This window comes from Ovis aries, chromosome 9 (genome assembly GCF_016772045.2).
Source record: "Ovis aries strain OAR_USU_Benz2616 breed Rambouillet chromosome 9, ARS-UI_Ramb_v3.0, whole genome shotgun sequence".
NCBI classification, from domain to species: Eukaryota; Metazoa; Chordata; class Mammalia; order Artiodactyla; family Bovidae; genus Ovis; species Ovis aries.
The window spans coordinates 13,608,353-13,632,624 of NC_056062.1; the positions used below are offsets into that span (position 1 = coordinate 13,608,353).

Here is a 24,272-nt window from a genome sequence, read left to right on the forward strand (position 1 = left end):
CGCCCACACCCCGCTAACAGCTGCGACTGAGGCTGCCCCCCCTTCCAGGCGCGCGGAGCCTGGGGGCCAGGACCCTGAGGCTGACACCCCACCCTGTGCATGGGGCCACCCGCCCACCGCCCTCCTAAGACAGGCCTCTGCCGGGAGGGCTCAGGAGCCAACGGAAAGATAGTTTTTCCTTTTTTAGTGTTTTTTAAGCTCTTTTGGAACAGTTAAGAAGTTTCCGTGAATTACTAGAGACGATGAGGTCACCAGTGACAGGGAAAAAATCCTTGAAATCCAGGAAAATCACTTAGTCCCCCCTGGTGCCCACAGGGTCAGTGCAGCCCAGCATGTTGGGGGGGCGGGGGCCCTCTGGGTTCCTGGCTGTGTGGGGCAGGGTTGGCAGGACTGGGGCTCACCCGCGAGGAGCTGCTCCAGGTCCACCTGTGGCCGCTGCTCAGCCTCCACGTGCAGCACCAAGAACCCTGTGGGGGTGGGGCCGCAGTCAGGGGCCAGTGGGGGGACTTGGGGGCCAGGGGTGGGACCAAGGTCAGGGGCCAGGTTGGTGTGGGGAGGCTGCCCGGGGCACCCTCACCTGTGAGCATGGGGGCAGCAGCACGGACATCCTCCCAGCTGCTCTTGAAGTAGAACAGACTGGTGCTCAGCAAGCGGCCCAGCAGGTCGGGGAAGTGGCGCATCTGCAGAGAGGCAGTCAGGCTGGCCCTGTCCCGCCGCCCAGCCCTGCCCCGCCACCCGGCCCCGCCCCTCACCAGGTGCTTGCAGGTGGTATTGAGAAACTCTCCAAAGTGCAGGCCGCGGCCTTCCTGCAGGTGCTTCTGGAAGACAGCTGCCAGCTCCTCACAGTCCAGGTTGGGGCCGCACATGCGCAAGGCGAACCTGCAGGCCTGCAGGGCACACGCTGAGCCCCAAGTCCCTGAGCTGGCCAGGCCTACCCATCCCCCGCACTGCTCACCGCGACCACAGGGGCCTGGGGGTCCTGCAGGTGCAGCAGAAGGGGCGCCAGGCCACCCACAACCTGCTCCAGAAAGACATCCTCGCAGTCCCCACGGCAGGCCTTGTTGAGGTGCCCAAAGAGGCGGATGGACGCTGAGCGGAACTCCATCCTTTCCTGCGCAACAGCGAGTGTCACATGGCCCTCCCAGCCCAGCTTCCCGGGCAACCGCAGGGCAGTGAAGGGGGAGCAAGGAGCAGAGTGGACCAGGCTGCAACAGCCAGGGGCGGGGGGCCTACACTGTCAAAGAAGGGCCGGATGCGGACAGCAATGTGCAGCAGCACCGCACGCAGGTCCCAGGCGTCTACCAGGTCCATCAGCCTTGCCAGGCCCACCATGGCCTCCAGCGCCACCAGGCTGTGTGGGTCGTCCCCGTCGTCCAGCCCACCAATCATGGCAGTCAGGAGTTGGGGGCCGTGGGTCCGTACCTGGGGAGGCCATACACACCTGTGTGCCCAGGCCATGCCACGCCCAGCTGCCCACCCTCCGAGCCTGTGGCTGCTGGGTCTCCCCGGGTCTCCTCACCAGCTGTGGCTCTGCTCTCCCTCCCTTGCCCAGGAGCAGGGCCCCAGAGGGCTGCCCAACGGTCACCTTATCTGGGGAGCCCAAGGCAACGTTGGCCAGGCCGCGGAGCACCAGCCTCCGTACGCGGGCGCTCGTGTCCTTCTGCTGTGCCATCAGGTTGTCCAGCAGCGACTCCAGGAGCATCAGGTCGTTCACCACGTTGCTGCTGAGCAGCTGGGGGCAGAGGCGCGCTGACCCCCACCCCAAATGCACCGGGCAGCACCGGTCCCCAGTCACTGAGGGGACATGGCTGAGGCCAGCAGGCCAGGCTGGGCTCCTGGCCTTGCCTCAGCCTCCCCTGACTCCTGACCCCAGCCCCTCCCTGGCCCCCACGGCCTTGGTCTGGGGTGGGTTTACAATGTCGCTCCCCTGTCCCACCCAGGCCTGCCTGTGGGGGGACTTCACACTGCCCCCCTCCCCCCTCCACTCATGGTCCAAAGCAAGTGCTCCTACCTCAGCCAGGAAGGCTGTGGAGGTGATCCTCTGGACCTCATACACGCTGCTCTTTGTGGCGAAGAGCACCTTCATCACCAGGGGCAGCCGGGGGCCTGCAAACTTGGCCATGGCACTGGGAAGGAGGCATGCGGGCAGGAGCTGGGGCCTCAGGCTGCCCTGAGCACACCAGGCCCGGGGGCCTGGGGAGCACGCCTGCCTCCCACCCTGCACCGTCTGGCCTGCTAGCCCTGCCCCTCAGCTGCCCCCGCACATCCTCCACTCACACGCGCTGCCCCCCCCCCAACCAGAGGCCTTCCCCCTGCTCCCGGTCCACCTCACCTACAGAACCCGCTGCCCTCATGGATTCCCCACTGCCCCATGCACTGCCTGCTCACCTGGCCAGCCGGGTGACGCCCTCCTCGTGCCCAGCCGAGGTCTTGAGCAGCTGCCAGCCCCCATCCAGCTCCATGTGCTGCACCACATCCTCGTTGCCGCTGCGGATAAGCACAGCCTGCAGCGCATCCACCGCAGAGCTGCAGAGACATGGGTGCAGCTTGGCTGGCGCAGGCAGGGCACAGCTCTGCTCCTTGCACGCACATGCATGCACACCCTCCTGTGCTCTTAGAAAACGTGCCCAGGGACCCCCCAGCCTGCTCCCTGCTAGCAGTGTCCCTTCCCCTGGGCAGCACTGTGGACCCTCTGCTCTTGCAGGAGCTGAAGGGGCCCCAGCCTGTCCCCAGACCCCCCAACTGAGAGCCAAGGGGAAGGCACGGGCACAGCCAGTGGCACCAGGCCCGGCTCCAAACCAGCAGGACCTCACCCATGTGGCAGCTGCGACCCTACAGGGCTGGGGCCAGAGCCGTGGCCAACTGCAGGTAGGGCCCCAGTCAGTGTGGCTGAGGACTGAGGCTGTACTCAGGGTGGGCCGGTTTGGAACCTGCCGACCCCAAGCACTCCCCAGGGAAGGCGCAGCTCGGGGTCAGCTGGTGCCCGGCCCCCCACCCCCCACCCCTGGGAAGCTACTTCCGGTAGCTGACTGTCTTGGCCTGGGGGTGCTAGGCTAGGCTCCCTCACCTGCAAGGCTCGAGGCTCCGTGAAGCCAGGCCCGAGCTGGCGCTCCTCCTCTCCTTGGCCTGCAGGTGCCGGGGCGGCTGGACACCCATGGTGCAGCTGACCCGCAGCAGCAGTGCCACAAACAGCTGGGGGTAGAGCTCCAGCACCGCTGGCCCTGACGCCGGGGCAGATGCGACCTCGTGCAGTGCACAGGTGGCCTGCAGATGGGCCACCTCAGCCTCTGCCCCTACCCTCCGGGCAGGCTCAGCGAATGCTGGACCCTGCACCCGGGACAAAACCCAGCCCGCAGCCCCTCTTCCTTTGCAGGCACCCCGCATCCCCCGAGGTCTCAGGCCCTGGGAGGGGTAGCCGTGGGGGTGAGATGAGGAGCCCAGCCCTGTCCAGGTTGGCCCATGGGGCAGAAGGCAGGCCCAGGGCAGCATGGCCACCTTGGGGACCAACTCCCAGCATCTGCTCTCGGCTCCTCAGCAGGAGGAGGAAATTCTTGCAGCTGCTTCACTGTGGAAATGCTGCCAAGCTGGGTTTATTTTTTTCCCCGTAGGATGAAATAGAGTGGGCTCCCTTGGGGGCCTACACCTGTGGGGACTTTACGAGCCTGGGCTCACAGCTTGCCGGCTCCAGGGTTCCCATCAGCTGCCAGGTGCCAGCAAGGCGCAACCCAGGCTCCCCATGGGGCCCTCCGGCAGCGGCCACGTGGCCCCTCATCGCCTCCTGGGCCCGCGGGGGAAGGCAGAGGAGGGCGGTGCGTGCCGGCTCAGCCCCCACTCACCGCGAGGGGCAGCAGGGTGGCCACGCGGTCCGGCGTGCTGCTCAGCAGGAAGGCCCGGCTCTCCTTGAACGGGACGTCCCTGCTTATCTTCTCCAGGAGCAGCCCCAAGACCTGTGCAGCGAGGCCGGGCTCCAAGGCCAGTGCTCGCCACAGGGTGCAGGTGTGGCTGGAGGAGCGGGAGAACGACCCCTCTGAGGCCATGACTCCACAGCCTGGCATGCCCACTGGCCTCGGCTCCAGCCGGGACACAAACAGCACCCTGACTCCAGGCCCTGAGTAACCCCTTCCTCCAACCCAGGGTCCTAACCAGGCAGCCTGATGGTAAGCAGAGACCCAGTGGTGGGGAGGTGTCCCCTGGAGCTGCCAGAAGCAGACACTGGGCTCCCTAGAGGAGACACTGTCACCCCAGCCCTGAGCACGCCTGTGAGTCACTTCTCCTGAGCAAAGAGCAGCAAGTGGCCAAAGAGGCATGCAGGTGAGGTCAGGCAGAGGCTGCAGGAGGCTTGAGCAGCCCCAGCCCCAGCATTTACACAGGCTGTGGCTGCATGGTACATTTACAGGGAGAAGCGACAGACATCAGAGATCTAACCAGAACCAGAAACTCTAAACAGAGAGTGCATTTGGAAGCGAACCAACAGCCCTTTAGAAATGAGACACGCAGCGCTGTGCTCAGTGATGTACTTGGCATCAGCCTGGACATGGCAGGAGAGAGAAATGGTGAACTGGAAGACGAGTGGAGGAAGTTGCCCAGAAGCCCGCAGGGAAGGGTCATCGGATGTTCAGAAGCAGAGGTGTCAGGGGCAGGGCAGTGGGGGTGAGTGCACATTCGAGTGGCATCTCACAAGCAGAGGGGAGACGGTGTCTGAAGAGACAGGCTGAAAAGTTGGGAGAGCTGACGACAGACACTAACTCATAGGCTCGAGAAGCCAGGGAGCCCCCTGGCAGGACTAAGAACGGAAAGCCTCAGACTCCTCTCTGCCAGAAGGTGCAGAGCGCCATCAACAAGGGACACCCAGTGCGTGTCCCTCGGCCTCAGCCCCAGCTGGGCTCAAAGGAGCCAGAAAGGACACGCTCTCTTACTCAAACTAAAGGGAAGCGTGTGCCGAGCTCGAGCTCCAAACGCGGCAACAGCCCCGGAGAGGGACGGTTGAGTAAATGTGGCCCAGATACACGGGTGCAACTTCCAAACTAACTGAGTGAAAAGTGAAACTGCAACAAGACCCTGTCAATCTAAAAAGACAGTGAGGAAGATAAGACCAAGGGAAGAAAAATAGGCAGTTGGTTTAATCCCAACCATATCAGCAATCGAGGGCTGTTTATTCTGGGAAAGGGACCCCTAGAGCACAAGGGGAAAAAGGCCAACAGTGATGGCAGGAGGGGCAGTGGCAAACGGGACCGCCGTGTCTGGGGAGCGGTGCCCACTGTCTAAGCGAGAGCCAAGCAGGCCGTGGGAGCCCCGATCTGGGGCAGGTGCAGGCGCTTCAGGCCGCAGCCACAGGGAAGGATGCGCTGCCTCCCTGCCCCCTGGCATGGGGGTCTCCAGATCACGGGTGCTGCCTCCATCCACCACATGGACCCAAAGAAAGGCATGCCCAGCGGGCCCTGAGCTCTGGAAGCACTGGGAGCAGCGCAAAGGCTGCCTGGAGGCCTTAGCGCAGAAGCAAGGGCCCCGGGGACTGGGGACCCGCAGGGTCCAGCACAGGCCCAGGTGTGGACACGCCTTGCCCTGAGAAGCCCAGGACGGCAACTGGAGTGTCACTGATGGGCCAGTGGTGTCCTTGGGAGCCAGGGGTGTCCGTGGCAGATGGAGACCCTTCCTGGCTCAAGGAGGGCCCTGGCCCAGGGTCCTGCTCACGGATGATGGTGGAAGCCCAGCAGAGCACCAGCCCCAGAGAACTGGCCAGCACTGCCCATGAGAGCAAGCCATCTCCACCCAGCTCAGTGCCAGGGCCTCCAGGCTCCCACACACAGGATTAGGGGGCCCACAAATACTTGGTCAGGTCGGGGGGACACCAGAGCATGGAGCCCCATCCATCCCTGCAGGTGGGTGGGCACCAGGTACCTGTCAAAGGGCAGGGGGCTGCCCAGAAGGCTGGACACCACTGCGGCGCGGTGGTGGGCGGCCAGGACAAACACGCTGTGCTGTGCAGCCTGTAGGACGTGCTCCTCTCGGGTCTCCTGCATCTTCGAGCGCAGCACGCTCACAATCTCGGGCACCTGTGGGCAGGCGGCGGTCAGGCCAGCGGCAGGACATGCCCCCGTGGGCGCCAATCCCTGGGGCTAGGGAGGCCAGCACCACGCCCCGCCAAGGGACGCTGGGACTCCTTGCTGCCAGCCCTGATGAAGGAGGACAGGAGCCAGAGCCCTCAGGGCTGAGGGAGTTGATTCACAGCCCCAGAGTCCATGCGAAAAGGGAGAGGAACCCAAGAGGGGCCTGCTGGCGGGAGGTGCCAGGACAGACAGACAGACACACACAACCTGAGGGGGCAGAGTGGGAGGGCAAGGCCACAGGGGTGAGTGCTGAGGCTCACAGGGTGACCCTGCCTCGACCCCTGCAGGCAAGACACAGCTGCCCACTGCTCACCAGAAAGTGCTCCGTCCCTCCTCCCAGGCCGCGGGCTTGGCTGGGAGGGGCGGGCTTTCCAGCCGTGGCGGCTTAGCAGCAGCAGATGGGCAGCAAGGGCACCCAGCGGCCCGAGCCAACGGGGTGCCGCCCCGCACCGTCCAGGCTGGACAGCTAGGAAGTGCCCTGGTGTGAGGCAAAAGTTGATGACAGAGCACTGGCCACAGCCCAAGGGGCAGGGCCCCCTGGTTCGGGGCAGCTGGCAGTCGTGGGCTCCACCCCAGGGCCGGGCTGGCTGAGGACCCGCCAGGGGCCCCGGGCCCAGGAGCAGAGGGAAGGGCCCGCCAAGCTCTGACGGGACCCACATCCACAGGGGGAACAGGGGCAGCGGGGAAATCCAGGCACATGTGTGGCCAGCCTGAGGGAGGGGCTCTGTCACCACAGTTCTCAAAGGATTTGTAAACATAACCAAGTCCTTCTCTTTCTATGACCGTGAGCCCAGGAGCCTGATGACCTTCTAAGGACCTGGACCTCTTTGCTGTGGCTCTGCCCATCGGCCCTGACCCTGGGCCCGTCCAGCTGCACCTCCCTGACCAGCCGGCTGCTGCCACACTGAGCCTGCTCAGGGTGCCTGGCAGGAGGGTGGACACCTGGACAGTCGGACTTGAGTTTCTCTGACACCAAATCAGAAAAAGGGGTCCTAGTCGGTGACCCGTGACCGGGCTGACCCCTGCCTCAACACACCAGGATGGTCAGGTGGGCGCAGACGGAACTGGGGGTCAAGGGCAGAGGGACGTGGCAGGAACGAACAGGTGCTTCCCAACGTGCGGGCGTGGGAAGCAGTCGGCCGTTGGCGTGGGCCCAGTGACAATTTGCGGGCAGATGGGCTGTGATCGTCCCATCCACAGTGCCACTGGAGCGGGCCACACTGTCTCTGGGGCAAGGAGCATGGCTCACTCCAGTCTCCTGGACTCTTTCCCGGCCGTGAGGGGCAGGGCTCCCCAGAAGACCCCAGGCCTGACTGGCTGGCACTGGTGCAGTTTCTGTGGGTGCGCCCTGCGGAGGCCTGTCCCTCACTCCAGGTTCTCAAAGTCCACTGAAAAATAACTGCCTATATGTATATTTTACTGCATTTCAAACGTCTGCATGTAATTTTTTCCCTGTTTCCTTTTGCTCCCTTGGGTGTCGGTCTGAGACACTGCCTCAGCTCATCTGTCTCTGTTGTCTCTGCTTCTGCAGACTTTCTCAGCAGCGATACCCACGAGCACCAAGAGCAGCTTGGACCTGACTCTCTGGAGCTGTGATGGCACTCCAGCGCTCAGGTGTGGCGGCTCTGGCTGCGTCCACACCGGGTTCTCGGCTTCCTGGGACTGGTGAGCGGGGCCCACCCTGCCCACCACACCTCAGGCCTGCTGGGCTGCTCCACATTCGCCCTTAGCAGCCCACACCCGCAGCTCCAGACTGGGAACCCCCTTCATGGGGACCCCTTTCTTAACCTGCACAGGTTCTTGTGGACACGGCTGCCTCACCCAGGCACATGCCCAGGAGGAACCACTGGGCTGGGGCACCCTCTGCCTAAGGTCTGCCAGCCATCTCTGTGGAGCGGCACTGCTTCCCACGCCCGCACGTTGGGAGGCAGCTGTTCGTTCCTGCCACGTCCCTCTGCCCTTGACCCCCAGTTCCGTCTGCACCCACCTGACCATCCTGGTATGTTGAGGCAGGGGTCAGCCCGGTCATGGGTCACCAACTAGGACCCCTTTTTCTGATTTGGTGTCAGAGAAACTCAAGTCCAACTGTCTAGGTGTCTTTGGGGGTCCCCCAGCAGGCTCTCAGGGCAAGAAAGGAAATGGTACCAATGGCGCCAATGCCAGCGTCCCTGCCACGTGAGCTGGAGAGGGCCTGCTGCAGACAGGTTGGAAGTGTGAAGCAGGGACACCGCCCTGGGGTGGGTGTGCTGAGCGGGTCTCCAGGCTGAGCTGGAGGAAACAGCCTGGCAGCTCTGGAGGCCGGCAGCCGGCTCAGCACATGGGCCCCGGGAGAGGCACCCTGATTTATCCAGGATGGGCAGGACTCAAAACTACTTTTAGTAAACTCCTAGAGAAAAACAGAAATCTTCGGGACACTAGATTTGGTAATGACTCCTCAGAAATGAGCCTCAAAGCACCGCATATGGAGCTGCAGCAAAAGACGCGACCTAGGGAGAAGACAACCTACGCAAAAACACCTGCCAGTCATGCATCTGGTAGCGTGTTAATTTCAGAGTACAAGCAGCTCCTACAGTTGGCTCAGACAGTAAAAGCATCTGTCTACAATGTGGGAGACCAGGGTTCGATCCCTGGGTCGGGAAGATCTGCTGGAGAAGGAAATGGCAATCCACTCCAGTTCTATTGCCTGGAGAATCCCATGGACAGAGGAGCCTGGGAGGCTACAGTCCATGGGATCACAAAGAGTCAGACACGACTGAGCGACTTCACTTCACTTCTTCACAGTTCCAAAATGATATCGAATCCAATAACCTGATGTGGAAATGGGCAGGGATGTGGACTTCTCTGAAGAAGACAAACAAATGGCCGGCAAGCATATCCACATCACACTGCAGAGGAAGCGCAAGTTGAAACCAGTATGACATGCTGCTTCACACAATCAGGGTGGCCACTATTAAAAACACAGGCATTGACAAACACTGGCCAGAACCCCCGTGCCCTGCTGGTGGGAATGTAAACTGGTGCAGTCACTAGGAAAACAGTACAGCAGTTCCTCTGAAAATTCAAAATAGAATCACCATCAGTTCAGTTCAGTCACTCAGTCGTGTCTGACTCTTTGCGACCCCATGAATCGCAGCACACGAGGCCTCCCTGTCCATCACCAAATCCCGGAGTTCACTCAGATTCGCGTCCATTGAGTCAGTGATGCCATCCAGCCATCTCATCCTCGGTCATCCCCTTCTCCTCCTGCCCCCAATCCCTCCCAGCATCAGAGTCTTTTCCAATCAGTCAACTCTTCGCATGAGGTGGCCAAAGTACTGGAGTTTCAGCTTTAGCATCATTTCTTCCAAAGAAATCCCAGGGCTGATCTCCTTTAGAATGGACTGGTTGGATCTCCTTGCAGTCCAAGAGATTCTCAAGAGTCTTCTCCAACACCACACTTCAAAAGCATCCATTCTTCGGTGCTCAGCCTTCTCCACAGTCCAACTCTCACATCCATACATGACTACTGGAAAACCATAGCCTTCACTAGACGGACCTTAGTCGGCAAAGTAATGTCCCTGCTTTTGAATATACTATCTAGGTTGCTCATAACCTGCAATTCCACTTCCAGATGTTTACCCAAATAAAATAGGATCCTGAAGAGATATGCCTTTCACCCATGTTTACAGCAGCATGGCTCACAACAGCCAAGAGAAGGAAGCACACCAAGCGTCCACCGGCAAAGGTACGAATCAACAAAACATGTGCATATATATACAGACACCAGGACCACCAGGGGCCACAGCCTGCAGTCCGGCCTGTCCCCCTCCCCCCACACAGAGCCACCAGGCTACCTTTCTACCACTCAGAGCTGACCCAGGAGCCCCACTCAGTGCAAAACCCGAACCTTGGCCCGTCAACCCCTGACCATCGCTTGCAGTCACACCCTCCTCTATCCTCCGTCCACTCCCCGCCCCACACCCTCAGGCCCTGGCTGGGGTCCCACGGTGGCACACGTTTCCCTCCGGCGCCACACTACACACACCCCCACCCCCGCCTCAGCAGGTGGCCCCTCTACACAGGGCTTTTCCACTGGCAGCTCCTGCTCTACCTCCCCCCAGAAAACACCTGTGAGGGACCCATCCAATACAGGACTTGTACCCAGAACATACAAAGTACTTCTGCAAACCAGTAAGAAAAGCACAGACCACCCAGAAGAAAATGGCCAAGATCACTCTCCTCATGGAGGAGATCTGAGCAGCCAGGAAACGTGCGAGTGTTCCAGTTCATAAGCCACAGAGAAACGTGCACGAAGGAGCTGGGACAGCTCCCCATCAGAGCTGTCAGCCCCTGTCTGACAGCCCTGGGACAGCGGCACAAAGGCCTCTCCTGTGGCCCCAGTCACTTTCCTGGGCATGTCTCCAACCGAAATGCACCCTAGGTCCAAAGAAGCGCGACTCCAGCAGCACTCGTGTTCAGACTGGGAACTGCCCAGCGCTCGCTGAGGTAGGCAGGTGAGGGAGCGATGGGGCGACCCACATGGCCAGGCCTGGAAGACACACGCTGTCCCACAGACGACGGCCATGCAGGTCAGACGTGAGGCGCCTGCTACACGAGGTGCACCCCAAGCCCTGCTCTGTGCTGCAGAGAGCTTGTGGCACCCTGTGGGGCCAGCTGGGGTGCCAGGGGCTCTGGGGTTGGTGGGGTCTCTGCTCCGGTCTATGAACCCCAAGGCTGTACACTTAGCACAACCCCCCTTTTCTGTTGCTATGCTTCACTTTAATAGGGAGCTTAAATCTTTGTCCAAGCATATGGGACCCCACCTGCTGGGTCATCTAGTTCATAGGATTCATGGGCCACCATGATCTAGCAATAATCTAGCAGTCACCTGAGCTTTGGAGCCTGTTCAGGCCTCAGGACCTGAGCACATCTGTCAGGGTGGCTGGCAACCATGTTTGGGGACCACGTGGGCCACCAAGTGAGCTCATGGCCAGAAGGCCTCAAAGGTGATGATGGGATGGTGGATAGGGCAGGATCTGAGTGTCCTGGGCACCTCTGCTCTGGGCTGGACCTGCCGCGGAAGCCTCTGTGCCAGCACCTGGTGACCCTGTGGACCCCTGTCCTCACCAGCAATGTGAGCAGGGCACTCAGCCCGTGCCGGCTCAGGGCCCAATCACAGACCCTAGCACTGGCCTTTCCCTTTCAATTGCCTTTTCTCCCTTTACATTCTGAGCAGTTACCTTCGCTTAGTTCAGTCTTCAAAGAGAAGAGGAAGATGTATCCCATCAGGCCCACAGGGAGAAGCGCAGAGTGCTGAGGGCCAAAGGTCCACAGAGCAGGGAGTTGGGTGGAGAGCCCCAGGTTACCAGGCCTGCACTCCTGGCAGACCCTCTGGACATGACCACGCCCACACCATGCCTGCAGGGAGCTCTAGACCAGGCCCTGCCCACCCAGCCTCTTGCCTGGGCCCAGGCAGCCCCACCCTGCCCAAGCCTGGCCCCGCCCCCAGGCCCCACCTTCTCCTGCAGCATGTTGCCCCGCTCCTTCAGCAAGCAGTTGATCATGACAGTGGCGGCTCGCGAGCAGTTCTTGTCAGGATCTCCCAGGCCCTCAAACAAGGTTAGCAAGAGGCTGATGAGCTGATCTGGTGGGAGGCGCTTGGCGATAATCTAGGACAGTTGTGTCAAGAAGACAGAGAGGAGGGCGTCAGCACACCTTCGGGGGGTGGCATCCCAGGGACTCAGCTTCTCAGGGAAGGACTGGCCCCTCTCAAACCCCTGCTCCAGCCTTTCCCACCCTCTTACAGGCCCGTAAAGCCTTTAGAGCTTCTGCCAGTGCCAGGTGGGGTGGCCCACACCCAGGACCCCTCCCCAGACTGAAGCCAGTTCTTGGTGCCGCCCATGGCCTCCAAGGCCCCTGGAAGGGGGTCACTGGGCATCTGCAGGGCCCAGGTCAGCACCCTCTCGGAGGATCCTCCTGACCAACGGGGTAGGCTAGGAGTGTCCTGGTGTGCAGCCTCTCTAGAGTACAGAGTCAAGGGCAGATGGGGGCATGCTCTACCCTGGACTGCCCAGCCTCGGAGGCTCCAAAGCACCCTCAGCTCCTCCCAGCAACAGAGAAGGGTCCCTGGCCTCCCTCCACATAACAGAGAGCAACCAGAAGTTAGGGCAGATAAACTCTGTACAGAGAAGAAATAAAATCACAGAAGTGGATGAATATTTAGAAAGTCTGACCCCAAACATGAAGTTCTCGCTCCCCCTGGACTCCCCTTGGGCTGTCTTTGTTTCTCAATGTCTGAGCCCCCCTGACCCCCACAAAGAGGCCTGTTGACCCCCTTCCCTTTCATCTTCAGCAGGAGAGAAAGCCTCCAGACCCCTGAGGGCCATTTCCAGTCACCAAGTGGAACAGAAGCACTGCCCTGGCTTGGGAGTCACTGGGTGGGCTAGGGCAGCTTTCTCAACCTCATGGAGCCAGAAGCTGAGCTCCTGCCACCCCCTACTGGGCCCCGGAGGGTGGGCCCAGCAAGTGCAGGAAGGGCGGGCTGGTGCTGGACATGACACTCTGATAAGACCTGCCTGCCTGCCCAGCTGGCACCCACAGAGCCCATACGTGCAAGGAGCTGCTGCAGCAGCCACTGGCAGGTACCTGGGCGATGCTGTGGCAGGTATGGAAGAGAATGGCAGGGTCAGGGTGCACCAGGCCATCCTTGAGGCTGAGGAGCTGCTCAGCCACGTCATCCCGGTAGTCTCGCGAGAAGCCTGAAAGGCGGAAGGGCACGTGGGGTGGGCGCAGGCCTTCCCTGGCCACCAGAGGCCCAGCCTCTGCTCCCTCATCCCCCCAACACACACACACTGCTGCCCAGCCAGGGGGGCTCACCCTCATAGCCCAGCTGCAGGTACAGCAGGGAGTGGACGCAGCTCACAGCCTCTCGGCGAGTGGCAGGCCAGAGGTCGGCGCACCGTGGGGAGAAGAGGCCAACGAGGAGGCCCAGGTTGTGGAAGGGCACCAGGGCCTGGAGAGGCAGATGTAGGGGTGCTGTGGGGACGCTGGGGGCAGATAGCCAGAGATGGCACTGGGGCTCAGGAGTCACTGGGGTGGGCAGCTACCTGCACCCCCTGGACCCAGATATGGGCAGGCCTGTGACCAGAGGGCAGTCCTCCCCCACCCCAGGGTAGGTCCCAAGAGGGACGAGAGCTAGGCAAGCAGGGGTGTGGACAGGGCATGGCCAGCTTCTGGTCACTCCTCAGATACACGGGAATTCCTGTCCCAAAAGCCAAGGGGTGCTACACAAGCCCTTTCATCCCCATGGGGACTGGGCCTGCTCTTCAGAGCCTTTCCTGCTCTCCTCGAATACAGGGCCTCTCAACCGTACTCTGAGCAAAGGGCCTTGCTTCCTACGCCCCAAATCGGGGGACATCAGCTACCTACCCCCAACACACAGCCCACACACGAGTGGCCTCCCTGGGAGGTGCCACCACGCACCCTGCCCGGCATGGGCTCTTGAGGGTGTGGGGCTCCAGGCTACTACTCCTCCCGAAACCAGGGGGAGGCTGGATGGGGGTTGGGGGCCACCAGCTGCATTCCTCTCCACAAGGGCAGAGCCCTGTCTCGTCACGAACAAAAAGTGAACTCTGGTTGGACCAGGGTTATGTGAAAAACAGGCCATGGAGAACCTGGGTGGGAAAACCTGTCTAAGCCAGCCAACAGATGATGCTTGAACACAACAAAAAAATAAACACTGCCAACCAACGAGCATCTCGCTTGAGTTAACGGCTTGGGGCCACCACCAGTATCCACCTTCCTGCGGTCAGCAGCACAAGCCAGCAGGTGTTGAAATGGTGAGAAAGGCCGAACTCATGGCCTTTGTGGATGGCTGCGGCTGTGTGTCTGAAGAGCAGAGAATTAACTAAACACTCATTAAGAGTAACAGAGGGATCTTATTTCTTATAAACTACCCAGTTCCTACCAGTTCCTAAGTATCCAGAAGTCCAGTTCTCCTGCCTACCACAGTAAGTAAATGATTATGTACAGTGGAGACAGCAGTGACAGACCGTGCCTCTGCTAGGGCCGGGGGCTGGGGTGGCCAGGTCCACCGTTATCAGCACAGGAGCCCTTGGTACACTCCTGTCAAGGCCATGCGGGAGCATGGGAGGACCACACCAGTCTACCCTAAAGCCAGCAGAGTGACGGCCTCGTAAGAACAACTGTGAAGTTCTAACAAGGGAAGAGGAGCTGCTGAACCCCAACAAATACTAAAATGCAAAGTAACCGTGCGGCTCTGGGAGGCGCTCCTTCCCACTGCTCCAACTAATAGTGCTGTCTTTAGGAGTTCACAAGTCCCTACCTTGGCCCAAGCTGCGGCTTCTGCCTCCAACACCCTCCACTCCTCCTCTCACATGGGGTCCCCATCACCCTTCCCGGCGTCGGGCGGGCTCCCAAGGATAAGCCCATCAGGTTCGATGCTGAGTGGCCAGCCCTGAGGACACTTGCTGACCCTTGTGGTCCTCTGTCCACAGCCCAGGAGAGGACAGTGCCGCTCGTAGCACTGGGCAGTGGGAGATGCGAGGGCCCCATGGTGTGGTCCTGGGCCAAGGGAAGGGCATGCAGCCGAGGAGGGACCACGCAGGCCGCCCTGGGGCACTCACGCTGATCTGCAGGTGTTCTAGGAAGAACTGCAGCAGGCAGGCACTCAGGCCAAGCGCCCGCACCCGCTCGTGGCCCTTCGGGGACTTGATCCACGGGCTCAGGTGCTGAGAAAGAAGGGGCTTCAATAGGTGCAGCTTGGGGCAGCCTCCCTGCCAGGCCACCCTCTGGGCACGGGGGCCAGTGCGCCAGGTCAGAGTGGGCCCCCTGGGCAGCACCTTCCCCACCCTCTCATTCTGTCCTGCTGGCCTGGCTCACAGCCATGGCCACCCCTGGTGGAATCTCTAGGCATGCCCATGCAAGGACATGATGTTCCCAGACATGGGTCAGTCCTGCCCCAGCCCACAGCCATCCACCCACCAACATGATGGCCTCAGAGGGTCAGGAGCGCCCATTTGGGGCACCTCAGAGTCTCTCTGTCTGGACCCCACGACAGGGGAGCAGAGAGATCGAGCTCCGAGCCCCGTCTGCTCAGACTGCACCCGTCTGCATACCCCCCAGGCCAGAGAGGCCCTGCCCACTGGCTCACAGGCCACCCCCAACTTGCACAGAGCGCCACGGCCCGCCACACACCTCCACCATGACCTGCAGACCCTGGGGCGTCATGTTCCGCTGAAGGAGGCTCGTCAGCAAGTCCTTGAGGGCCTGCATGGTGTCCAGGTACAGGGACTGGAAGAAGAGAAGCTGCCAGTCCTGCTGTGACCCCCCACCCCTGGACAGGGCCACCGTGGGGGCCACTGATAGCTCCTGGAGGCTGTCCCCCTCCTCTGGTTCAGGCAGCACGGCCATGACACTGTGCAGGCAGCTGTGAATCAGGTCCGCCTGCACCTGCTCCTCCAGGGCCGGCTCCAGGGTACTGAGCCACCAGTTAAGGCCCAGCGCTCATGCAGAGGGCCCCCTACAGCCGCACCCCACCCCCCCCTGCAAGGAAAGGATACACCAGGTACATGCAGGCTAGCATGGCCTTCTTCCGAATGGGCGTCCTCAGCGAGTCTGGGGGCTCCGCTTTGATGAACTCCTGGGAGAGCAGCCGCAGGGCAGCCCTTGGCCGAAGCTCCAGCTTGCCCCCAGGTCAGGCCCCACAACCCCGGGGGCTCAGTCCTCCCCAGCCCGCCCACACTCACCACCATCTGCGCCACCAGCTCCGCCTTCCTCAAGAGGTGGAAGGAGCCGCCGTGGGCGCTGCTGCAGATGGCCTGGGTGGCCATGCACACACTCTGCACCAGGCTCAGTCTCAGGGCCGGGTCCTGCAAGGACAACTGGGCTGCGGGAGCCGCCAAGGCCCGAGGCTCACGGGCTGAGCCTGATGGGAGGGGGCCACCCAGAGCGGCGAGGCCAGGCCGCCGGCCACTCTCCTGCAAGCCAGACATGGACTCCCCTCCAGTCTACAGGCTCTCAGCCAGTCCTCCACGTGGGCCAAGGTGGGTCTGCGAAGGAAGGCTCTTGGCTGTGGGCCCGACCTGGAGGTCCCGGGGTCACAATCCCGGGCAGATGACTGCAGGCTCGCCACGCGCCATCCAGCTGCCTCCCCCAGGTGGGGGGGATGCTGCTGCCCTGGGAAAGCCCCAGCAGAGGGCTGGCCCCCAGCTCTAAAGGGCTGAGTCAGAGAGAGAGGTCACAGAACAGCCCTGGCCCAGAGACCCCAAGAGACCCAGGGTGTTGGGGGTCTGCTCTTCAAGGGGACAGTCTGGCCGCTCCCAGAGAAGGTTCCCAGGTTAGTGCCAGAGTCCACAAGAGAGGTGTGTTAGTGAGGCAGAGGCTGCCGTCTTAGCTGCAGAACTCCCCTGACCAGGCGCTCGCAGAGATGGAGTAGAGGCAGGAGAGGGGCACGCTGAGGACCCCGCCCGGCCTGGGAGCCACCACCTCCCCTCCGTCGTCCCCACCTCCAGGGCCTGGGCCAGGGCAGGAGCTCCTAGGCCCTAGAGGGCCATCCTGCAGGCCTTGCCTGAACTGAGACTAGGACGCCCCAGGAGTGCCCCGCTGCCACCCCGGCCAGCCCAGACAGAGGAGAGAGCTCAGGCCCCGCACACTGTACCTTGGTCTCTACCTTTATCCCCAGAACCTGGACGACAGAAGTGAGACAAGTTACATAAGAGGCTTCTGAGGCAGCGCCCCGCCCCAAGCCTCTGAGACACCCAGACGCCCACCTTGGTGCTGAAGCACTGGGACATGTTCCGAAACACGTCTGCCTCCACCCTGGCCAGCAGCAGCTCGCGCGGGGCCCGGGCCGCCACGTGCCCGTAGCACAGAATCAGCGCGCTCCTCACTCTGTCGGCCTCACTCTCACTCCGATCCTGAGAAGTCAGAGCTCTGTGACAATCACACCCCCAGCAGGAGCCGCGCCCTGCGACCCCAGGTGCCAAAGAACGGCAGAGCCAGTCTGAAGGAAGATGCCACTTGACCGAGGAGTCTGGGGCCTGTTGGGGACCAAGGGTCAGAGGGGAAAGGATGCAGGGGGGACCACAGTGGGAGGGGCAAGCAGGAGGAGGGGCTGGGGGCTGAGAGCAACCAAACGGCCAGGTGGGGTCCCCGTCTTCACTTGGGTGACTGCCCAGGGCCCCTCTGTCCTAGGGCCCTGTTCACACTACACCAGCCCGAGACCCCGGCACTGGTAACCCTGGTCCAGGGAGACGGGCTAGGGTAGGAGCAGACAGCGCAGGTGCTCCCCCACAACCGGCTTCAGCCTGCATGCAGCCCCCATCGGCCACCAGGGGGCAGACGACACACAAACCAGTGGTGGGACAGGAAGGGGCTGCTCCCATCCTGCTGCCCAGAGCCGGTTCATTGTCCCCAACCCCAATGTGGGAGAAAGCCCACACATGGCAGCCCCACCCATGAGGAAGCAGAGACTGGAAGCCAGCTCCCTGCCCCACCCCAGCCTGCAGGGCACAGAGCCCAGGAAGCTCTAGGACCAACACCGTCTGCCCTACCGAACCTCAGCATGCTGGCACTGCAGCCAAGACAAAACCCCGGGCCAGCCCACCCCAGGCCTCCCACTCAGCTGTCAGCCTGACCTCGCTACCTTAAAAATGCTGAAAATGCCGGCAGATTTTCTGAGCACGTCTGACTTCACAAAGTCTTCCAGCTGGGCCAGGGTGTCATCCAGGTGGGAGATGGCACAGATCCCAAAGCAACAGGCAAGGCCCTGGGGAGGCACAGGTGCACTCACACCTGGGCAAGGTGGGATGGGGAGGTGCGCACACACACACACGCTGGGGGGGCAGCCACCTCACGCTCCCTCTCCTCCTGGTATCTGGCCGTCTCCAGCAGCTCCTGCAGGTGCTTCCTCACCACCTCCTTACTTGAAGCGGCACCCAGGGTGGTCCCGACACATTTGTACAGGAAGTTCTACAACGAAGCCAGACAAGGGGTGGTGCCAGCTCTCCAGTGGAGGGATGCCCCTAGCGGGGCACTCTGAGTGCCTGCACCACGGAACAGACACACCACTGCAAGGGCCAGACGCGCTCTGCGCACTGTCTGAGGAGCAGCAGGTGGGCGCAGAGCCCTGTGTCTCCAGCCGCCAGCCCACAGCCTTCTGTTCCAGGTCCTGCAGTGGCTATCAGACAGGCTCAGGGAGCAAGAGACGGAATCAGGGGACAGGATCGAGGGCCGTGCCCACGGCACTGCTGGCGGTGTGTCCTCCTGCACCTCCTCCTGGGGGAGCTCCTTCTGGGGCTTCCCTTCCCCCTCCCTTCCTCCTGGGGCTCCCCTTCCCGTGCACCTTCTCCAGGGGCATCCCGTTGTAGTTGGGTAGCTGCTTGCACATTTCCAGGGTCAGCTGGCAGACCCAGGTGTTGTCAGACACGACAGCCAGGGAATCCCGGAGAAACTGTGGGCAGGAACTCTACCAATGAGGGTGGGCTCGGCCTCTCACTGGCCAGACTAGGGGAGAACCCAAAGCCCCAGGTGCCACAGGCGGTGACCACAGGTCCTGTGCCATAGCTCTGAATGGCCGTAGGTAACTTTGAAGCCGAGACAGAAATTCTGGGTGGTCAGGCGTGCAGCACATGGGGCACTGGGGCCTCAACCAAGCAGGGGACAGGACAGAGGGCTCTCTGGCCAGAGCAGCCCCTATGATATGACCCCATCGCAGCACGCAGTCCTCACCACAGAGACACCCACCTGTCCCTCCGCCCCTCCCCCCCACCAGGTCAAGGCAAGCACTACCACTCTGGGAGGTACAGTGCCCCCAGCACCCACTGTCCCAGCCCTCCCCACCCAGGCCAGAAAAGGGCCTGTGCCCAAAGCAGGCTAACTCTCGTCTCCTCCTCTACTCTTACCATCAGCAGCTTTTCTTCCCACTCCTCCTGTGGCAGGGTTTCTTCACTGTATTCTGAAATGACCAGTCACTCGCTCAGCCTGGCAGACAGCAGTGGAGAGCTCAGAGTCCCCTCCACCAGGCCCAGGCCCCTTCGGCCCAGGATAGAGGAAGAAAGGGCCCACATCCAGTGAGCTCGTGGGTGACACCAGACAAGGAGCATCTTTCCAGCCCACTCTCCAGGCCCTTCCCTAAACGACAGCAAAGGCAATTTCTTCCAACTTTTAAAACCCTGGTCTCCAGTGGCCAGCCTTGATGCCAACAGGCAACAGTCGGGATCAGAGAAGGAGCGGCAGCGCCCACCCCTGGGCCTCACCGTCCAGGTGTTCCAGCAGCAGGGGGATGGCGGTCGCCCACCGCTGACCCAGGGCCGGGTGGATATCCTGATGCAAGACACTCAGGAGGCGCAGTGAGGCTGCTCCACGACCGTCCCCCACATAGGGATTGGAAGATACGACCTGCAGAAGGCAGAGTTGGGGTCTCCACCAGCGTCCTGGGCCACAGTGCTCCACCTGAGGCCGAGCATGGACACCCAGGTCGGGGGAAGGAGGCCCCAGAGACACAGCTCCCCAAATCCGTCCCGGAGTGCCTGATGGTCCTTCCCGTGGCAGTGACAGCATGAGGGTGGGGCAACAGGGACTAGGGGAGTGTCCACCCCCCGCCGACACCCCTCAGAGTGGGCACTGAGGCCACCTGGCTGGGAGAAGAAGCCACTGAGGCCTGAGCAGCTGCTTACCAGGAGTCTGGTGGTGATGGCGTAGGGAGACGGGAGGTGCACTGCAGGGAGACAGACCACAGCACTCAGGGCTGCCCCCTTGGGGGGCAGGGGGAAAGGGCTGGGCTGGGGCAGGGGCACACCATTGCCGTTGTACTGGATGAGGGGGGCATGGGCCCCCGCCTCCTGCCTCTTCTGGGCCAAGTGCACAAGGCTCCTGCAGAGCGGGCTCAGCGCCCCGGTGAAGCGAATGGGGACCAGGAACTCAAGCAGGTACGGCCAGAGGACCTGGGGGCAGTGCAGGGTGTGTAGGAGCCCAGACCCGCAGCGCAGCCTCCCTGCACTGCAGCCTCCTTGTACCCACGGCCTCCCCACACCTGCTCCCAGACACCAAGGGGTCAGGAGCAGGCTGGCGGGTCCCCCAGGGCAGGGGTGCTCACCTCGCCCATCCTGTCCACGGTGGTGCTGACCAGGTAGAGGGTGCTGACGCTGATGGCCCGCACGCTGTCGGCCGCCAGGGCCTCACTGTCCGCACCCGGCTTCTGAGTCTGGGGGCGGGAGGGCAGGATGCTGTGCACTCTGCTCTGCAGGTCACCAGTTGCGGGCTCTGGCCCTGAGGACACAGCCTGAACAGAAGCATGACAGGCCCTGCCCAACCCCTAGGGAGGGGACCATCTCCGGTCACTGGCTGGACACTCGCTCTCCACTAAAATCGTCCCCAAAAGCCAGCTCCCCGGGCCAACCTCCAGCGTCCAGACTAGAAAAACCGTCAGCATTTCCTGAGAGCCGCTAACCGCATCCTCACAGGTGGTATTCTGTCCTTGTGGACGCGGTCACCGCCTGAGAAAGTGCCATTCCCACCAAGAACACAGATGAGCCCTGCTGCCCCACGGGCCAGTGGTTTCTCTCAAACCCAAGGAGTCAGTGCTCCAGAGCCCAGCTCCCTGGAGTCTTCTAGGCAAAAAAGGACTCTACTGTCTAAATGCTGAGTCTTCAATTCATGTTTTGAAATACCGAAAAGCGAACACTGAAAACAAAGCAAAAGTGGGAAAACCATAATGACTGTTGGAGACATTTGGCACCTCTCACCAAGAAATTAAAGATCGAGAAGAAAAAAATAGAGATGTTTAGGGCCTGAATAGCAAGTTTTAGAGCATGCTCTAAAAATATAGAGAAAACTTTATACCAGATACACACAAAGGACGTTGAACGCCTGACTGCCTATTAGGCCAAATAGAAAATCTCAAGAAACACTTAGAAGCAGAAATACACCTGGTCAGATTCAATGCAATAAAATTACAAGCCCACAACAGCCACAAAAGGCTAATCACCTAGGAAATTATAAACATCCAAGCCACTGGGTTCTTGACGTCCAGGCAAAGGCAGCTGGTCCGTGTGGGGAGAAGCGTCTTTACAGTGAGCAGTGCCGGGACAGCAGGATACCCACACGCAAAGTATGGAGCCTGAAACCACACCTCACGGTGAACAGAAGGAATGCAAGATGGAACACAGACCTTGTGTAAAATTTCTAGAAGCAAACATGGGGGAACACCTTTGTGACTTTGGGTAAAGAAAGAATTTACTAGTTACAACCCCAGAAGCAAGAGCTATAAATAAAAGCCCAATAACGTGGACTTCTAAAATATTAGCACTTTTGCTTTTTGAAATACAATGTTAAGAAAATAAATACCTACGATGCAACAGATTTGTCAGAAAATATTTATAAACCATAAATCTGATAAGGGACTTGCATCTAAAATATATGAAGAGCACTTCTGTCCTGAAGAAGAAGAAAGGGCGCCCAACTCCAAAGCAGGTAAAAGCTGTGAGCAGGCACGTAGACACACGGATGCCAATATCACTGGTCACAGGCATGATGCTAGCCTATCACAGTAGCTAGAAAATGAGACACACAGCACTGACCTAACCTCACGTACCAACAGAGCTGCTGCTGGGGCCGCAAGATGGCATAGCTACTTTCGAAAACCACCTGGAAGCTTCTTATGAAATCAAACATCTCAGCATCTCACAGCAGCTGCTTACACAGGGGGACAAACTCAAGCCCTGCAGAAACCTGCACCCTCTCTTTCACGGATGCTTTATTCACACCTGCCACGCGGCTAGCAGACTAGCACACCCCCAGAGCGCTACTCAGCAGTCAGACGACAAACCACAGGTCCAGAGACAACACGCAATGATGGAGCAGAGGGACGGCGTGCCTTACCTCAGCCTCGGGGGGCAGAGCGCACTGCTGCACGATGTATTCGACCATGGCCTTGCCGCCAGGCTGCTCCAGGTAGCCGTGGTGGGCCATGGCGCTGACCACCTGCACCACTGCCCGCTTCACCTGCCCAGAGCAGGGGGCGCAGGAAGGGGCTTCAGAGGAGTGCTGGCCGCAGCTCGACAGCCAGCAGGGGCTGGCTTCTCACCCGCCGTCTGCCCACACCTCCCGCCTTCCCCCAGCCCAGCACCCCTCTCTGGGACCCTCCCCCTGTCCTGGTCACACCTCTCCTCTCCAGATCCCAGGTCGCACATGTGTCCCGAGTGACCATGAGCTGATGGGTCTGGAGGGACTGAGCCATGTGGCAGCCTGAGGCCCTTAGGCTGGGTGCTTCTGGCCACCGACACAGCGGGCAGGCATTGAGCCCCTCTGAGGGTGGCACAGGGCACAGGAGCCCTGAAACAGATGCAGCCTCAGTAGTTTGGGCTCCATTCCAGTAGCTTCTGGGACTCTCACAGATGGTCCCCAAGAACGGGGTGCAGGATGAGCACAAAGGCTGGGGCAGCTGCAGGAAGGGGACCCGCTGCCACTGAGCCCAAGCAGGGAGGGCCCTCGGCTCTGGGGCCACCACCAAGCTATGGATATCCTGCCGGAGTCCAAGCTCCTGTTCCCTGGGGCTTCTGCTGCACCAAGTCGTCTAGCCCTGTGACTCGGGTGGGGCATCAGGCCACCCGAAGGGCTGGATGCCGAGATCTGCATGACGGAGGCCTGACAGAGACCCCCGACCCAAGGCTGGGGCTTCCCTGGGCAGCCCTCCATGTGAGCCAGCACAGCGCTGCCCACGGCTCCAAAGGGGCCAGGACGGGGGCTCCAGGTGAGAGCCCAGGCCGCCCCATGAGCGTCTCTGTGGCTGACGCTCACGTAGGTCTTTTTGGTACAACGGCTCTTGAGTTCTGGGAGTTCTAGAGAATGATCAAGCCCCAGGGTGGTCTTGAGGACTGCTTCCTAGCTTCACACCTGGTTAACGCATCAGGAGGAAGCTGGGGGCCCAGACAAGCAGCTCAGCAGACACCCAGGCCTGCACGCGCCTGCCGAGGCCTGGTGTGCTGAGGCGGCAGCTGCCTGTCAGAGGTGGCCGTACCACCTGCCGCTGTGCGCTGCCCACTGACCCACCTTGTTGTTGGTGTCCAGAAGAGGGAGCTTCATGGAGGAAAGAATGAAGGGTTTCTTAACTTCCATCTGAGCAGCTGCAAGAAACCAACAGGGGGCTCAGCCTGTCTGCCAATGGGCAGAGGCCAGGCAGCATGTGCTGCGGGGCTCTGGCCTCAGTGCGGCCATCTGCGTGGGGGGAGGAGAAGACCACCTAAGCACAGGCCCACCTATCTCTCTCTGAGGGAAAAATGACTTTTTTCAGCAAATGACATTATTTTATCCAATTAAGAAGTGAGGAGGTTAGAAGTTCAGGGCAGCAGAGCTGAGTCAGGGGTCCCAGGTTCATGTGGGGTGAGGGCACCTCCAGGGTCATCAGAATCTTAGCACCACTCCCTGCTCCTGGCTCCAACCTGAAGGCCTGATGTGGTCACGGCCACTGTTAAGCAACCAAGACTCACACACACACACACACAAATTCAGGTGTGAAAACCATTCAGGCTTATTGCTGATTAAAACTGCTTAAAAGCAAGAAACCTGAACTCTCCTATCCAGTTGTGAGGAAATCTTCAGACACATGGAAACCAGGGACTTTTCACAGAACTGGCCTCCACTCTTCCCAAGGTCCATGTCTAAGAGACAGCGGAGTGAGCTGTGCCCATGGCCAGACCTCCACATTGAGGGGCCGCTGCCACGGATGGCTGCAGGTGGGGGGGGGGTTGGCAGGACTCAGCCACCAGCCTCCCACGCCAAGGCGCCATGGGCCCGCCGACTACAGCCCCTGCCGAGGGCAAACATCAGAGACGGACAACCTGCTGGCAGGCAGGCAAGCACCACTGCTGCAACTCTTCAAAAAGCAGGGAATTTTGCGAAATAGAAAGTTGGGGAAAGTATTTCAAGAACTCAAAGCAAAATGCTCCTTTTCATCCCAAAGATGGACAAGGCAGGCCTATCCCATCTCCGTTCCACAAGGCACTCACCCGCCGCGTTGATGACGTGCCTCAGGACCTGCAGGGTGCCCACACGGGTCCTCTCGTTGCTGGTGTCCAGCTTGGGCAGCAGGAAGGCCAGCAGGCGGTCCGGCGAGTAGCAGGCTGCGGGCAAGTGCTCATCAAGACTGTCTTGCTCCCTGCTGGTTGC

At 60.8% G+C, this 24,272-nt stretch overlaps 1 protein-coding gene across 11 annotated transcripts in view; it reads right to left on the bottom strand.

The window, feature by feature from the left end:
* The window catches only part of MROH1 (maestro heat like repeat family member 1), a 51,571-nt gene that overhangs the window by 338 nt on the left and 26,961 nt on the right, over positions 1 to 24,272 (bottom strand). For 8 of the 11 annotated variants that reach the window (XM_042253914.1, XM_042253910.1, XM_042253915.1 and 5 more), the window contains 31 exons: positions 24,113 to 24,226; positions 23,157 to 23,230; positions 21,987 to 22,109; positions 20,203 to 20,388; positions 19,906 to 20,050; positions 19,784 to 19,824; positions 19,364 to 19,505; positions 19,010 to 19,062; positions 18,451 to 18,558; positions 17,958 to 18,077; positions 17,752 to 17,874; positions 16,877 to 17,023; positions 16,765 to 16,791; positions 15,854 to 15,976; positions 15,668 to 15,747; positions 15,303 to 15,585; positions 14,732 to 14,836; positions 12,963 to 13,098; positions 12,732 to 12,844; positions 11,603 to 11,755; positions 5,899 to 6,053; positions 3,837 to 4,002; positions 3,068 to 3,264; positions 2,389 to 2,526; positions 2,012 to 2,126; positions 1,586 to 1,732; positions 1,234 to 1,422; positions 956 to 1,111; positions 753 to 887; positions 578 to 680; positions 402 to 467 (listed from right to left, as the gene is read on the bottom strand). In XM_042253914.1, coding sequence (XP_042109848.1) covers positions 402 to 467; positions 578 to 680; positions 753 to 887; positions 956 to 1,111; positions 1,234 to 1,422; positions 1,586 to 1,732; positions 2,012 to 2,126; positions 2,389 to 2,526; positions 3,068 to 3,264; positions 3,837 to 4,002; positions 5,899 to 6,053; positions 11,603 to 11,755; positions 12,732 to 12,844; positions 12,963 to 13,098; positions 14,732 to 14,836; positions 15,303 to 15,585; positions 15,668 to 15,747; positions 15,854 to 15,976; positions 16,765 to 16,791; positions 16,877 to 17,023; positions 17,752 to 17,874; positions 17,958 to 18,077; positions 18,451 to 18,558; positions 19,010 to 19,062; positions 19,364 to 19,505; positions 19,784 to 19,824; positions 19,906 to 20,050; positions 20,203 to 20,388; positions 21,987 to 22,109; positions 23,157 to 23,230; positions 24,113 to 24,226 — 3,963 coding nt within the window. The remainder of the gene's footprint in view (positions 1 to 401; positions 468 to 577; positions 681 to 752; positions 888 to 955; positions 1,112 to 1,233; positions 1,423 to 1,585; positions 1,733 to 2,011; positions 2,127 to 2,388; positions 2,527 to 3,067; positions 3,265 to 3,836; positions 4,003 to 5,898; positions 6,054 to 11,602; positions 11,756 to 12,731; positions 12,845 to 12,962; positions 13,099 to 14,731; positions 14,837 to 15,302; positions 15,586 to 15,667; positions 15,748 to 15,853; positions 15,977 to 16,764; positions 16,792 to 16,876; positions 17,024 to 17,751; positions 17,875 to 17,957; positions 18,078 to 18,450; positions 18,559 to 19,009; positions 19,063 to 19,363; positions 19,506 to 19,783; positions 19,825 to 19,905; positions 20,051 to 20,202; positions 20,389 to 21,986; positions 22,110 to 23,156; positions 23,231 to 24,112; positions 24,227 to 24,272) is intronic. The other 3 variants (XM_027973317.2, XM_060419935.1, XM_060419934.1) reach the window with 3 other exon arrangements.